Source organism: Sus scrofa, chromosome 2, assembly GCF_054392235.1.
Source record: "Sus scrofa isolate SSC_HxYL_T2T_F1_AM1 chromosome 2, Sscrofa_HxYL_maternal_Yorkshire_Landrace_v2.0, whole genome shotgun sequence".
Taxonomy (NCBI): Eukaryota; Metazoa; Chordata; class Mammalia; order Artiodactyla; family Suidae; genus Sus; species Sus scrofa.
The window spans coordinates 100,444,843-100,461,366 of record NC_139384.1 but is presented as its reverse complement, the minus strand read 5'-3'; the positions used below and the strand labels follow the sequence as shown (position 1 = coordinate 100,461,366).

At 34.7% G+C, this 16,524-nt stretch overlaps 1 protein-coding gene and 1 long non-coding RNA gene across 22 annotated transcripts in view; one reads left to right on the top strand and one right to left on the bottom strand.

Annotated features, from left to right (window-relative positions):
- Positions 1 to 16,524, bottom strand: part of LOC146405613 (uncharacterized) — a 95,710-nt gene that overhangs the window by 34,537 nt on the left and 44,649 nt on the right. The window lies entirely within an intron of this gene.
- SSBP2 (single stranded DNA binding protein 2) overlaps positions 1 to 16,524 on the top strand; it is a 312,577-nt gene that overhangs the window by 283,477 nt on the left and 12,576 nt on the right. For all 19 annotated transcript variants that reach the window (XM_085013959.1, XM_085013956.1, XM_085013955.1 and 16 more), the window contains 5 exons: positions 421 to 456; positions 2,235 to 2,289; positions 5,903 to 5,973; positions 9,034 to 9,112; positions 11,384 to 11,412. In XM_085013959.1, coding sequence (XP_084870085.1) covers positions 421 to 456; positions 2,235 to 2,289; positions 5,903 to 5,973; positions 9,034 to 9,112; positions 11,384 to 11,412 — 270 coding nt within the window. The remainder of the gene's footprint in view (positions 1 to 420; positions 457 to 2,234; positions 2,290 to 5,902; positions 5,974 to 9,033; positions 9,113 to 11,383; positions 11,413 to 16,524) is intronic.

Sequence of the window (16,524 nt, the reverse complement as noted above, 5' to 3'; positions counted from 1 at the left end):
AATGAATTTATTACATTTATAGTTGTACAATGACCATCACAATCCAATTTTATAAGATTTCTAACACACAACCCCAGCACATCCCCTCACCCCCCGAACTGTCTCCTTTGGAAGCCCTAAGTTTTTCAAATCTGTGAGTCAGTATCTGTTCTGAAAAGAAGTTCATTGTGTCCTTTTTTCAGATTCCACATGTCAGTGAAAACATTTGATGTTGGTGTTTCATTGTCTGACTGACTTCACTTAGCATGATAATTTCCAGGTCCATCCATGTTGCTAAAAATAAATGCCTTTATTCTTTACTATCTTTTGTGATAAATTTTAAAACTTGATAAAAGTTAGAAAATAGATTCATTTTAGGTCAGTCTCCATATTGCCACATGAATCAATATATATATATTTTTTGTCCTGTTCATGTTCCAGATACCATACTCCTCAGCATCTCCTGGGAACTATGTAGTAAGTACATATGGGTTTGTTTGCTCATAAGAATTGATGTTACATTTTATTTGGGCAATGAAACAGTTGTCCAGATGTTAAGAAGAGCCCCTGTGTATTGGCTAAGAAGTGAACATCTGATTTGTATTGAGTTGTTTCATCTGCCAACCTCAGTACATATGCTGATATTCATTAGTGAAACAGTTATCAATCTGGCCAAAATTGCCCTGAGTACTGTGTTTTACTTCAGCATATGTTTCTGTAAACCAGTACAATACACTCTGCCCAATCACGGAGAAAGCCATCCCCAGTTACACAATATGATATGCTTGGATTTGCAGTTCTCCAGAATAATCTGCATCCCTCCCCATCCCATTCACCATACACAAAGTCTAAGCGACATTAAACTTTCTCCTAATCACAAGAATAATCAGATAGCAGAAGAATGACTAGTAATTTGGGGGGATTTTTTTAGTTTTCAGGCTAAGAAATCAAGAGGATTTACCATCTTTTAGTACATGTTAAAATCTTCCAATTATTCACGTTAGTCAACTTAGCAAGGTTTTACCTGACCTGTTGAACTTACAAATGACCTTTTAACCATCATAATAACGCTATAATCCTTGCTGCATCTCAAGGCCATAAGATATTTTGTTAGAATATTTCTGGGGAAATGCCTGACAGAGAAGCAAGGATAAAATGGGAAAAGGAAAAATATTTTCTAAAGAACTTTTCAGAGGTGGTTAGCTAACCAGGGCAGGAGAAAAGGTGTACTTAGGAAGAAGATCAATGAGCATTTTACCCTCCATGGAAATAATGTTTTAAGAACATAGTGAAAGCACATGCTGTTCTGGACCTGTGATCTTAGTGCTCAGTGTTCCCTGAAGCTACAAAAACTAAAAAAAGCCTTTTTTCTCATTCTCTATGAAACAGAAATGAAGGTTACAAAGTTTGGGTAACACCTATTTTTCCTTAAAGTCAATTAAGAATACGCTTGATATCTAGTTTTATGAAACTATTAACTAACTTATTTAAAGTAAATTTAAGCTGTTTAATCAATAGCAATACCTGTATTATTTGAAATAATTAGTGGGGTATGTCTGTACACTCACAATGAAGCAAACATTTAGCCACTTAATAAACTGATTATTGTACATTTGAAAATTCTGAAACCCACTGCCTGAATTAGCCAGTTTGATTGTGAACTTAAGAATCACCTAATACCCATTTCAGATTGATTGTGTTGCTACAGCCTTGGGAACCTTCCGCATCCGTCAACATTACCTCTCATTTCTTATTGATGTGATAGCTGAAGGTACAAGGCCCACAAGTGTTGCAGTTGATACTGATAGAAATAGCATCAATGTATTTTTAAACATATGAATATCTTTTGGTTTTCAGTTGTCCATAAAAACCCATGAGACAAAATACAAGAAAATTACAGCAAACTAAATGACCAATGCACATGCATTATTTCTATTTTATGGATTTGTCAAGGCCCTATTAAATGGTTTTTTCCTTCAACTCATTATACCTGATGTGATTAAGTTATGAATAATAAATCAGTGTTACAGGCTCATTGTTTTTGGAAACTTGTCAAGACAGTCTCAACATATTTAAGCTAAATTATATTTTGCATAACATTGAGATGAGCATGCATTCAAAGAAAATAAATTATGGAGAAAATATGTTTCCTCTGCTATTTTCAAATTGGATTATTATAAAGTCTAACTTCTGTTTTTCCTTATATTGCTTAATGAAATGCCTTACTTTTACTGAACTTTTGTATAATTATTTAGGGTCCTCCAGGAGGTGGAGGGCCACCAGGAACACCCATCATGCCTAGTCCAGCAGGTATTGTAATCGAACTAGCCACGTGGGCATTTGATTCTTAGACTAAAAAAATCAAAAAATACAGAAATTGTTATGAAAGTTAGTAGTATTCATTACCTCATTGATGGTTTCACAAGTCAAGTAGAGATAATCAGTAGGAAGAAATAGTGTTTTTAAATAACTATTGTCCAGTTACTGTAAGCATTTAGAAAATTCCTGTTGTATAGGTAACAGATTTAATCAGAATGAAAACGGTATTGATTTTTATGGATTGCCCGGTAATTTATCTGTCTGAAAGTTTGCTTGAGATTGTGGAAAAGATCCAAATTTCACAACTTAAGAAAAACTCTGCCTTAGTAACACATGACACACATAGATCTATTAGGTTTAATAGAGTAAATAAGACCCACCATACCTAGCATCTAAGATAGACGTGGGTGTGCTTAGAATATCATTTACCCTACATGTCTGTAGATATTGGTTAGCTAATGAATCCACTATGTTGTGGGGAAAGTTTTTTAATCTTTTAAACTAAAATACTTCAATATTCCTGGAATCTTTTAAATCTCTCCTTTCTCTGAGACTCTAATACAAACTATTAAAAGTGTTAAGTCTTGAGGACTCTAATAGTAGCACAGCAACTTGTAGCAAGAGCTGTGAAAAGTTCATTACCACTTGACTCTTTAATCCCACAATCCAAGAATCATGTAGAATTATGCTCATTTGTTATAGCCAAGAGTAAAATAATAGACTCAACCTTCGTGCCTAATCCAATTTTAGTAAAATTTTTAACCTATGTTTATGGACTATAATATAGCCATTAAAGTTATTATCAAAGAATTGTTCATGACACAGAAAAATGATTTAATACAGTATGATCACAATGTTATTTTAAAACATTTAACACTGAATTCTAAAAAGTAGGTAACAAAGAAGTAGACTGTCAGTTTTAACTTCTGGGTTATGATAGATGGGAACTTTTTATAGTTAGAAAACTTTTTTATTATGTCGTACTGTTAAATTCCTATGTTCTTAACTGGTTTGTGGAAATCTAAGATATACGAAAGTTTGAAATTAAATAATCACGCAAATAAATATTTTTAAGCTTTGAAAGTTCAGTATAGAAAAAGCATAAATTTGATGATTCAGAACTTTACCTTGCTTTACTAACTCTGGTGTATATTACAAGTTGTCGTGCATCTCTGTTCTCAGAGCATGTTCACTGAAGTGAAACAGACTTCATTGAAGATAGAATTCTATGAATTGAACATCTTGCCCATATTTGCATTATTGTATGGTGAAGTTAAGGTTTAATTTATGAAGGTAGCATGGGATTAATACTTCACTACAGTACTAAAAAAATTTTGGATTAACTTAAACTGTGCAGGTAATAAGTAATCTGATCACCTCTTCCTTTCAAGCTAGAAATTGCCACCAGTTTATCTTACTAGCTTTTCTGCATATTCTATGTACTCACCCTTTATCACAGTTAGTCCTCTAATACGAAGCCCATATCCCCCCAAAAATAGGTGCCCAAATACCTATTTTGTAAAGTTTTTCTGTATGTGTGTATATATATATGTATCAGACATAGTCTAGAAAATACCAAGCTTATTCCCTCAAATTTTTTTCATTTTCAGACAAAATTGTATTTGAAGCATACATTTCTCTTTCTGCATATTTTCAAATATACTCTTCATTTTCCTTTCAAATTAATTACTAAAATTACTAAGTAAAATTAGTAAAGCTAACAAAAGGTGAAAAACCATTCGAAGGTTTCCTATGTTTAAAAAACAATCCAGGCTTTTCTGAAAAACAAGTTTTTATAGGATAGAGTTTATTCCATTAATTGAATCTAAGATAGCAGGTATTTATTGTCCATAATATTCAACATGAGTAAGACACAGGCCCTTTCCTCCTGTCAAGGAATTTATAATCTAGTTTCAAGCAGGAAGGAAAAATAAGACAAAATACTAACTATAATGCAAAGCAGAATTCAGTAGTGGGGGAGCACACTTTCACGTATTGGGGGAAAAAACCTTCAAGGAAGAGCTAGCATTGGCCATGGGCCTTGAATATTGAGAGTATAGTTTCAGTAAAGGGAGAATGGGGTAGAGAACATGCTTGGAGGAAGAAAGAAATATGCAGATGGAAAAGGTTGATTATATGCAGGAATATATGACAGGAGAGATACAGAAGGATATAAAAATAGTTAAGGCCTCAAAAGTGAGGAAGGAGCTTAAACAGATATAGGTCAACCAGAGGTGAACATTTCAACTTTCTCAATAGTATAATCTATTACTCTAGAAGTAAAAAATTATGTTCGGGTTATGGATCATTATTTAAAAACACAGGATAAATGGCATTTAACTGGAGTTCCTGTCATGGCTCAGCGGTACCGAACCTGACTAGTATCCATGAGGACATGGATTCAATCCCTGGCCCCACTCAGAGGGTTAAGGGTTCGGTGTTGCCTTGAGCTGTGGTGTAGGTCGCAGACAGGGCTTGGATCCCGCATTGCCGTGGCCATGGTGTGGGCCTGCAGCTGCAGCTCTGAATCGACCCTGGCAACTTCCTTCCATATGCCACAGGGGTAGCCCTGAAAAAAAAATGGCATCTAACCTACTCTAAAATGATAAATTAATATCTAACAATCACGAAATAAGAGGAAAAGTAATTGCCCATTTTTGCTCTATGGTTTTTGCCATGAGAAAGCAACTGATTTTTGTCTTCAGCCTTGAATCAGTACAAAACATTTGAAACACATTTTTCAAAATAGAGAGGCCCACTACCTTATATTAAAGAAAATTGTATAATTTTAGGATAATATAAAAACATTTTATAATTGATAGTTCCTAAATGTAAAATATAAAACCTTTCACTTTAGGTTGTACGTTATAAATACATATACTCAGAGACTTAATTAGAATTAGCTAATAGACATGAAATACAAAATGTTTTTAATTCTATAAAATGTTACATATATTTATATGGATGTACACTCTAGTTATTTGTTTTATAATGAACCGAGAATAAAATAAGTAAAAAAAATTTTTGTCCAAAGTTGTGCTAATGGAAACTGGCTTTTACGTCAAGCAAGAGAATTTTCTTTCCAGTTATATAGTCTTATTCTAATCTCTTTCTGTGGGAACTAAGCCAGGATATTCTACCAGCTTTTATTAGCTATTAGCTAAATAAACTTTTAAAATTGGTGTATAGGCTGCCTAAGGAAATAATAACTAAAAATCTACTAAATCTGAATTTTAAGAGATTTTTGTTATATTTATTCATATGAATTGCTTAGATAAGTCAAAAGGTATTCATATTTTTTAAAGCAGAAAAAAAATTACTGGAATTTTTTAGATTCTTAAAGTAATATTCCTTTTGACCGGAATTATTCAAGTGATTATCCCTGATATATTGGGTAAATATCCCTAATTTACAGACTCAGAATGATAGTTTCTGGATCAGAGAACAACTTACAGGTATTTGTTTCTGAACTTAAGTAATGACCACTTCAAATACTGCAGCTATTAATATGCTTAAGTGTACAGATAATCTTTGATGATTACTTTGTGATAACTTGGGTGTTGATTGTAATGAAAAATATTAATTCAATAATATTTTGTTTCAGATTCAACCAACTCTGGAGACAACATGTATACTTTAATGAATGCAGTACCTCCGGGACCTAACAGGCCTAATGTAAATATGAATTTTTTTAATTTTTTGGAGTGCATTTGAAGACCCAAATTCTTTAAGTACATTCCTTTTCCTCGGTGCTATTATTATCCAGGATCTTACTGGATATCAAAAAAAAAAATCAAATTCTTTCCATGTTCTGATTGTGTGTGTGTATATGTCTGTGTGTGTGTGTGTGTGTGTGTGTAGTGTATGTAACAAAAGATTTCATATCAATATAACTTAAATGTAAAACTGAACCTAATCAATGATAAAATGTTGGCATATAGCATTATTTTATCTCAATAATTAATACTACGTGAAAGTTTCAGGTAATATGTAACCATTTATGTTAGCCTCATTTTTTGCATCACTAATTTCTTAACATGTTTTTTTTCTGATAAACTTGAAGTTAAATTAGGAAATTGAATATGCTTGTTTTTCTCTAAGTTTTTGACAGCTGGAGTTTAAATATACAACTGAAGCAGTTCTACAGAAAGAATTTGGGTATTCTTAATATAAGATATGGTCATGATTTTTCCAGGAAAGCTTAGAGGAAAGTGACATTTATCTATAATAAAAGACCTACATGTTAACAATAAATAGTCAATAGACAGATAAATATGGATAAAAGCTCAAATTAAAGAAAAATCAGATGTAGGAATTTCAGGAAGTTTCCATTGTGGTGCAACAGAAATAAATCCGACTAGGAACCATGAGGTTGTGAGTTCAATCCCTGGCCTCACTCAGTGGGTTAAGGATCTGGCGTTGCCGTGAACTGTGGTGTAGATCACAGATGCAGCTCAGCATTGCTGTGACTGTGGTGTATGCCAGCAGCTGTAGCTCTGATTAGACTCCTAGCTTGGGAACCTTCATATGCTGTGAATGCAGTCCTAAAAAGCAAAGGAAAAAAAAAAAAGAATTTCAAAAAGTATACCAAAAACTATAGATGAAATAATTATTATAACTGAGCTTCCTAGCAGTGCATATAACATAGGTAACCTTTAAATTGTCCAGTATGATATGGCACTTGAACTCTGGCTAGTCCAGACCAAGATGTGCTGCAAGATGAAACACACCTGGATTTTGAGGACTTAGAATGACAAAAATGCAAAATACCTCATTAAAATTTTATATTGACTATATTTTGAAATGATAATATTGATATAGAAGGTAAATAAAATTATTAACAATTAGCTTACCCTGTTTCTTTTTTACTTTTTAAACATGGCTGCTAATATATCTCAATTTACTCAACTAGTTCACATTAGTATCTTACATACTATTTCTGTTAAGCAGCACTGCCTTCAGTTATCAGTATTCTCTATGTCACCCAATAAATTTCCAGGGAGAAGAACCAGTATAAGAAAACTGTCAGTAATGTCTAAAAGGTGTTTTCACAGAGATTTTTAAAGAATATTGAATATGATAATGAACAATGTTCATTTTAGAAATTCAGCACAAATGTAGCAAAGCTCTTCATACTGCAATTTCTTATCTTAAAACGCGATATTCGAAAGGGAGGGAGTAAGGCAAGAAACCAGGAGCATATGGTACTGAAGACATTTCTGCAGGCAGCTAAACCAGCATCATCCAAGTGTGTTCCATTCTGGTGCTTAAATTTATTATGAAGATAAGAGCGTCAAGAAAAGTAGAAGAAGAACATGTCACTTTTTCAAACGTCATTCATTTCAGTCAGAGGTAGTGAAAGCAAATGCCTGCTAGGAGCTGGGACTGTAGCATTACATGCTTTAGATAGAAAATCTACAGTCTTAGTGTCATGTAAAGCACAGCAGAAGCACATAAAAAGGCCGAACTGAGGTTCACAGGCTATTGACCTCAGTGGCACCAGCTTCTCTGCCCAGATCTAAACTATGCTCTTGACAAAACTAAAAAATAACAGTAAGTTCAAAGCTAAGTTCTCTGACCTCTCATTAGAGGTAACCATATTCCGAATTATTCACGGGAGAAAAAAAAAATCTACACATGTGCTTTTAAGCAGCAAAATTGGCTTTATGCTGGGAAAATGTATAAGCATGTGGTTTGTGTGATCACAGTGATGGAAAGCCATCTAATTTCCACACAAATTCGGTGGTATACAGGGTGTCTGCTGAGGGCAGTTTTTCCTCAAAAAGCCTATATGATAGTCATCACCACCACCTCATCTACACACATAAATACAAATACATGTAATACCACCTTCAATATTTCATACCCTACGACATGAGAGAAATGGTTTGGGCATGAGATATTTTAAGAACAAGTGTTTTCAGTAGGCTATCTTCACTGTAAACGTAAAATAATTATAGACAGCTTATCTTTAAAATGGGGTCCAGGTTTCGTTAGAAATATTCCAAAGAGTTGAGGGAAAAACTTGAGTGGGCAGCTCTTGGACATCACCTCTACCACAGCACATCTGTTCATATCTGTTTTGTACCAGGCTTCTAATGTAAGGTTTCACTCAAAAATATCACTGCTTTTAAAAATGTTAAAGATAACTGCTATTGAATGTCTAATTGTCTTTGAACTGACATAGAAGTCATTGGACTGCCAAGAAGACTTAGCTATATTCAGCTATCCCCAAGGAGCTAAATGTATTTAACCTTCAAGTTGAAATTATTATGTCCATTTGGATAAAGATGGAGTGTCTGCTAAGAAAAATGTTAATGTTGGTGTATAATGTTCAGTTATTCTTATTAATAAGCCAGTATCTTAATCAGCTTCTTCAGAACTACCTCTGGTTTATAATACCAAAATTTGTCAATAGCCTAGAAAAGAATGCTTATCTTCCCATTTGCACAGGATTATGTTGCTTTCTAGTCAAGGAAATCTGAAGAAGGAAAAATTGGGTATGAGTAAAGATTAGCCTGAAGATCCAGAACACAGAGAAATGGAATGAATGAAGGACAAGAGTCCAGTTAGAGAATCTAGAAGGCTGGGGAAAATCTAGGAAATAATATCCTTAACTTGAAAATGAAAGTAACTTGTAGAAGTGTCTTACAGTGTTAAAGATAGATATAGCAACACTGAGATAAACAATTGTTTTCAATGCCATCACAGTCATTTTCTCCATTTTTTAAATAGTTTCCAATGGGCCCTGGGTCAGATGGTCCCATGGGTGGATTAGGAGGAATGGAGTCACATCACATGAATGGCTCATTAGGTAAGGATATTAAATTTGATCTTCAGAAATGAACTCAAAACAAAACCCTAATTCTGCATAGAGGACTTTCTGATTGGCAGAGTTCTTCTGTACATAGGAACTCATTTTGAAATGCTTCCATTTTTACCTACAACTGATCATTTAATCCACAGTATATTTGCTACAATGGCAAAAGATTAGAAAATTAGATAAATGACAGTTGTTCTCATCTAGCTCATATAACCTATGAAACCTGAGCATTTTATGGTAAAAGGAGACACTACTGCTTTGGGTACTGTGAGGACTGTGGTACCTTCCCCCCCAGGTTTCTCTCCCAAGGTCCAGAGACACAGTCTCAGAGGAACTTCAGTTCCCTCCAAGATTTTGACTTCATTTCTGTATGTTAATGTTTGTCTCTTTTTAAAAATAAAATTGGTAATCACAGTCTGGAAAACCTGAATGGTTCTCTTAAGAGAGAACACTGCCCGCATTGTCTGTGTTGGTAATAAAGCCTATTTCAAGTCGTGGGAATAATGGCCATAAACATACTTCATAAATGATTATTTTCTTACCAAATGCATCCAAGTATGCTCAAGGGAAACAAAAAGTTTCCCAATACTGAGAACTAGAGACAAGTCATACACGATTGACCTGGTCACACACAGTATGCTGTATATATAGGCAGGCCAAATGAAAAGGCAGAAAGAAAGATATTTATGTGTGTGCTTATCATCATCATTTCACATCATAAGCTTACTTTACAAGTGTGGTTTGAAGTTTGTGATCAATTTTTTTTATCACATCTTTTACCTGTTACCATTTTTTTTTTTTTTTACCTAAATTGGAGAAACTATGCCCATGAGTCACTCAGGTGATACACAGACTTTACAACCCCACCCTAGATCAGGAAATGCTATCCTCTGATACTTGGAAAAACAGTATTATATTAATAGTAGTAGTAGTATATTATACATGGCTAAAGAGCTATTACAAAACTTTGAGACACATTTGTGCTTTTAAGGATCCATGCTTCTTTTGCCTAGATTTAAGAATATTAATCTGCACTATCCAATTATGGAAGCTACTAGTTATGTGTGACTATTTAATTTTAAATTAATGTAAAATTCACTTCCTCTGTTGGCACTGCCACATATCAAATGCATGTAGTCACATGTGCTAATGGCTGTCATAATGGACAGGGCAAAGAACTATTTCCATCATCACACAAAGTTCTACTGGACAGCACCATTCTAGAATTTCACTTTCTAATTTATTATCAAGTAATTCACTTCTAATCTTTTGACTTGTAAAATCATTCACAAAAAGATGACATTTGGTCATGGAACATTCTCAGTTATATTATTCACTAGAATAGAATTTGAAGAATAATTTTACATATACTTGTCATCTATAATGAGTATTATTGTGTATATTTATATATACATAACTGCATTCAGTATTTAGCCATTTATTATGCCTATTTATAAATTAATTGGGTTAATAAGCCCTTGTTATTTTAACTTTCAACTGAATGCTGTACTATTAAAATATTGTGATATTTTCATGCCTGGAAAACTTTAAATAGTTAAAACTAAAATCGTGGCAAGGATCTGATTACTGTTCTTTTTACCTAAGTTATAATTTCCATTTCTTAAGTAAGAAATTAGTATTGATTGCCCATTTTTTCTAAGAATTAAAATAAAACTAAAACATTGTATTTTGAAGACTATTAATTTTGATGGATTGCCATGAATATTATCATTGCCAGATTTTTAACATTATTAAGAATACTTTGATTTTGGTTATTATAGTAAATATGATTCAGAACATTTTCAGATATTGTTGCCAGTGTCCACTTTATATTTTATCAGGTTTACAAAAACACCATTTTAGAGAACAGACATATCTCTTTTGCTCTCTATTTACATATCTATAAATATATGTACGTATTTGTATCAGTATACACATTTTTGAATTGTGTATGATATATATATCTAGTCATTCACTTTCGGGAATTGATGGCAGCAAGAATTTTTCATTCTGCTTTTACCAAAAAAAGTAGGTGATTGGGAACTAGATGTGCAACTCTTCCTTGCATTTGCCATCACATAATGCTTACTTACTACTCAGTGTAAGAGCAAAGTAATTTTTTCAGGTTCAAACATCCAGGAGATATACATGGAAAATACATACAGTGTATTGCATGATCGCATTTTGTTTTTATTAAAGGAGTACTTAGTAAAAAATGGACTCATTACCTAATCAAGGCTTGCTTTCCACATTTTGTTTTAGGCTCAGGAGACATGGACAGTATTTCCAAGGTGAGTATTCTGTATTGGTTTTTTATCTGTGTTTTGTTCCACAAGGAACTCTTATAGATTATTAGAGTAATGCCATGAATTTTGTTCTTGAACAACAGTTTGAAAGTAGAAGGTCAGATATAATTAAGTGGAAGTTTGAAATATGAATGCATATAATCTGTGGGAAAGGGTAAAATCCATCTTTTAGGAATATTTCAGGAGTTCCCACTGTGGTGCAATGGGTTAAAAATCTGACTGCTGGAGTTCCCGCTGTGGCTCAGTGGTTAATGAATCCGACTAGCAACCATGAGGTTGCAGGTTCGATCCCTGGCCTCGCTCAGTGGGTTAAGGATCCAGCAATGCCGTGAGCTGTGGTGTAGGTCGCAGACACGGCTCGGATCCCATGTTGCTGTGGCTCTGGCGTAGGCCGGCAGCTACAATTCTGATTTAGACCCCTAGCCTGGGAGCCTCCATATGCTGCGGGTGCGGCCCTAGAAAAGACAAACAGACAGAAAAAAAAAAAAAAAAAAAAAAAGAATCTGACTGCAGCAGCTGAAGTTGCCACAGAGGCACTATTCAATCCCTGACCCAGCACAGTGGATTAAAGGATCCTGCGTTGCCTCAGCTGTGGCATGGGTTGCAGCTGTGGCTTCGATTCAGTCCTTGGCCCATGAACTTCCATAATGCCGTGGGTACAGCCATTTAAAAAAAAAAAAAAGTTTCAAAACATGCTAAGATTCATTTAAAGCATTACTACACATGATTAATTTATGATTCAAGTAAATAATCCATTTAATCACATTACAGTGTTACACATTTGTAAAACAGACTACCATAGTTTAGATAATCTTTTGAAAATGTAAACAAGTCTAGAACAACATGAAAACGGCCAAGTTTGAAAAAGTGGTTATTATATGTTGTAAAGGCATTCCATTTATACATCTCCTTTTTCTTTCAAACCATTATCAGGCAATGCTGATGTCGTCAATCATTATTACAGTTCCACAAAATAGAGTAAGAAAGTAAGGGAATTTTTTTTTTATGGCTGCGCCTGTGGCATAAGGAAATTCTCATGCCAGGAGTCGAATTGGAGCTGCAGCTAAGGCTTATGCCACAGCAACACTGTACCCTTAACGCACTGAGCTAGGCCAGGGATCAATCCCACATGCTCACAAAGACAACACTGGGTCCTTAACCCGCTGAGCCATAATGGGAACTCCTAGAGGAAAACTGTGTTAATACAAGTAGGAAAGTAAGCCTTCCAATAGTATATGTCAGTGTTTGTCTTCCTTCAGTGTGTTGAGTATTTAAAATTAGTCCTTTGCTAAGGTGCCTGTTTTTTTTTTTTTTTTTTTTTTTTTTTGAAGAATACCTAAATTCTTTTTAGGTCATGATAAATTTTAAATAGTTCTCTGTGGTTCAAATATATATTTAGAATGGCTGATAAGAACTAATTATAACTACCACTAGAATGACTCTTCTGGAAGCCTATTTTATATCAATAAATACAGAAATTCATTAAAGATGACTTCATTTTTAATTCCACTTTGAATTATATTCATGTATAATAAAGTAAAATTCCTGATGCCAGGGAAAATAAAACTGAGCTACAGAAACTTTTAGATTAAGACTTAAAAGCGGCGGCGAGGGGAGTTTAATTGGCATCCTGACATGGTATCTGCATGCCTCACAGTTGTACATTCACTTTGAATGTCTGTGTTTAGGAACAATCAGAAAGGTCTTTTTCTTTTCTAAAAATAGGTAAGTATATATAATGGGCACTATCTTACCTCTGTGAGAAATGCTATGAGGTAAGCCCTCACAATGCTTGCTTTCAAAATAAGATTAATTCTAAAATTCCATTGGAACGTTCTTTCTGGGAAGCACCTTTACAAATCAGATAACCATGATTGTATTGGCTCTCTTAGGTATCTAAAAATTGGTATTAGCTGAATTGTGCACTGTGGTCATAATAAAATATCTCAAGTTATATTTGAGAGCCATATTCTAATATCTAAAGATAATTCTTCATTACACAAAGGTGGGAGCACCTAGGTTGCTTAAAGCCATCTTCCCCAAATTTCCACTAACAACCCATAACCTTGTACATTACATAGATGTAAACAGAATTCTACATGTGACTGTACTTTGTAATTTATAAAGCACTTTTACAAACTTAAAGGGTCATAATGACGGATTAAATACCATCTTCTAATCTACTCTCATGTCAGATCTGTTGCCGTTCCTTTTGTGTTTATTTTCATATTGCTCTTTCCAGAAACAAATTTTCCCACCACACTGTACCCACTGCTGATAACATTCTCTTGCCTACTGATGTATTGCTCATTCTTTAAGTATTAATTGATCACCCATGGTGTATTTCTGTGTATTGGGTATTGCCTTGTCCACTATGGGGAAATGCAAAAGACTTCTTTAAATACAGACAGTCTGTGGCCCTCAAATGGTTTACACTCAGGCAGGAATTCATTCAGTTAATATTAATGTGCCAAGGCATTATTCTGGGCTATGAAAATCCAAAGATAGACAAGATATGGCTCTGCCCTCAAGAACCTCAGTATAACTAAGGAGAGCAAACATATATAGTTAGGCAAAACTTTTACAAAGCAAAGTTTGAATGATTTCTATTAACATAGTATATTATCCCCAAGGAATAACCATGCCAGTACTATAAATGACTAGTTGCATCCACCTTCAGATGGGCTCCTAGGCATCTCATTTCAGCACTGCCCCCATTGGCTTCAGGCTCTAAGCAGGCTGTCTGGGTGATGGTACCACTATAGTCTGTCACATCCCTGCTGCACTATAGTCACTTTATCTGTAATCAGCAGCTTCAAGCATACACCAGTGTACTCCACTCCCAATTATTTTTTCCCTCCCTCTTTCCACTTATAGACTCGTCATTAAGTCTTTTACTCCAAGCTAGCCACGTTTTTCCCCACCTTCCCATCTTCTTCCTTTTCCAACAGCTATCTCAAGAAACTCTTCCTCCTTTTTCCTTTTCTTGGGTTCATTCCTTTCCATCCTATTCCTTCTTCTAGTCATTCTTGTTCATGAATCAAAAGATTATCTTGACCATCACTGGTTGGCAGTTTTGTTCAAAATCCCTCTTGGGTCTCTGGCTGTAGGTATCTTCATAATTCTCCAATTAAATCTGTATTTTGTCAAGTATCAGTAGTATGGTTTTTTTTTTTAATTTCTTACTCCATATTTAGAAATTGTGTGATAGCACTGCTTCAAGGCTTTCTCTACTTTTTATTTGTATCCATTTTATATGTAAGGTAAATAAAGAACACTGAATTAAGAATCAGAAAGCCTGGTTTTACTACTTACAAGTTGTGGCAACGCATTACTTGATTTCACTTGGGCTCAGTTTCCTTTGTCATTAAATAGACCCCAAAGTTCCTTCTCTACCTACTTCATAAAATTACTGAGAATCAAGTGTGAACATAGCTAAGGGCTATGAAGCGCTATACAGATATGGAGTATCATCCTCCTCATTATACTGTCTTCTGTGGGCAAGGCTACGAACTCACACTGCCAACTGCGTTTTGACAGCACTTTTTCAGTGGCAAAGTGAACTCAAAGCTCCTAATGATATTTAAATTATTTCTTGCTCAGTTGAGTACTTTCTCATCAAACTCATATGCCTCTTTCTCAAACATGCAGGATTCATTTTTAATTTAAAAGTCTTTTTGTTAAAAAAAAATGTAAAATTCTTTTCATCCCTCCTGCAACTGAGAAGTCATTCATTTAATCAGCGGTACAAAAATATTTTCCCTTGGAGTGATTTTAGGGGTTGGGGCTGGAAAGGAGCATATGACTTACCTTCCTCTTAGAAGGAAATCACCTAAATAAATTCTGCCGTTCACATTAAGCTACTGAACACTTCTATTTTTGAGTTTGAAAACAACTATATCAGAGAAGGCAAAAATCTGATCATGTCATGCTTAATAAATTATCAAAGGAGTCTTTTCAACCTGGAGCTTTCTGAGCTCAAGAATGACAGTTCCAGTTAAAGATCTCACACCATTTACAAGGGAACTAGTCTCCAGCTATAGATCTCTGCCATCATTGCAGGTGTGTAGCCTGTGGTCTAGCTCACCTGTACCCCCTGGAGAACCAGGACTGGCAGTCTGGTCTTTGAGAGGGTGGCAGAGTCCACAAAACTTGTTATTGGCAGCCTGTGAGAAATCAATTCAAAGATTTTAGAATAATGTCAATGACTTTATTCCAATTATAAGCAGAGCCAAAATGTCTACATGTGTTCACTTTTCTAACAGAAGCTTGAAAACGCTTGGAACAATTTCTGGGGAGAGGTGGAAGAAGGGACATTAACTTACTAATTAAGAGATAATATGAAAGAATACCTGCAAAATAAAATTAGAGAACTGAGAGCTTAAAAGAATTAAATGTGTTAACCAGAACAAAGTGTGAGTGTGCATATGTATGCTTAAAAATAACATTCATATGATGTCATAGCTTAAGGGAAAAACATTCCCATGAGTGAAAATGTAATAAAACCCCTTAAAAATGGGTCAGTATAATCTTAACTATACTTCTTCAAGCTCAGTTCTTATACTATAATAATTTAAGTAGTAGAGAAGAAGTACACATCAACTAAGGTATGAAATGCCTCATTATGTAGCTAAAAGTAATCTTTATTTGTATTCTTTTGTGCTCCCTACCCTCTATGAGCTCAAGAAATTGGAGTGCCTTTTTGTGCATTATATTCCTGCCTTGATGATGAAATCTGCTAGAGACACACAATCATAGCTACAGTTAAATGCAACATACAGACAATTCATTGCTACCCACCCTCATAACCTACTCCAGGCTGGTGTTCGGAACCACTGCCCTAGCTGTTCCTCAGATACCTATACTATCTTTGGCTCTTATCTTCCTTGGGTCACCCAGTGCCCATGCACAGCACAATTTCCTTAAGACTCCCCACGGAGCAACCTTTTGTTGTTTTCACAACATTTTGCAGCAATCACTTCAGATCTTAAAAAAAAAAAAAAAATGTCCTGGAGCTTCTATTGTGGCTCAGAGGGTTAAGGACCCAGTGTTGTCTCTGAGAATGTAGGTTAAATCTCTGGCTTTGTTCATTGGGGT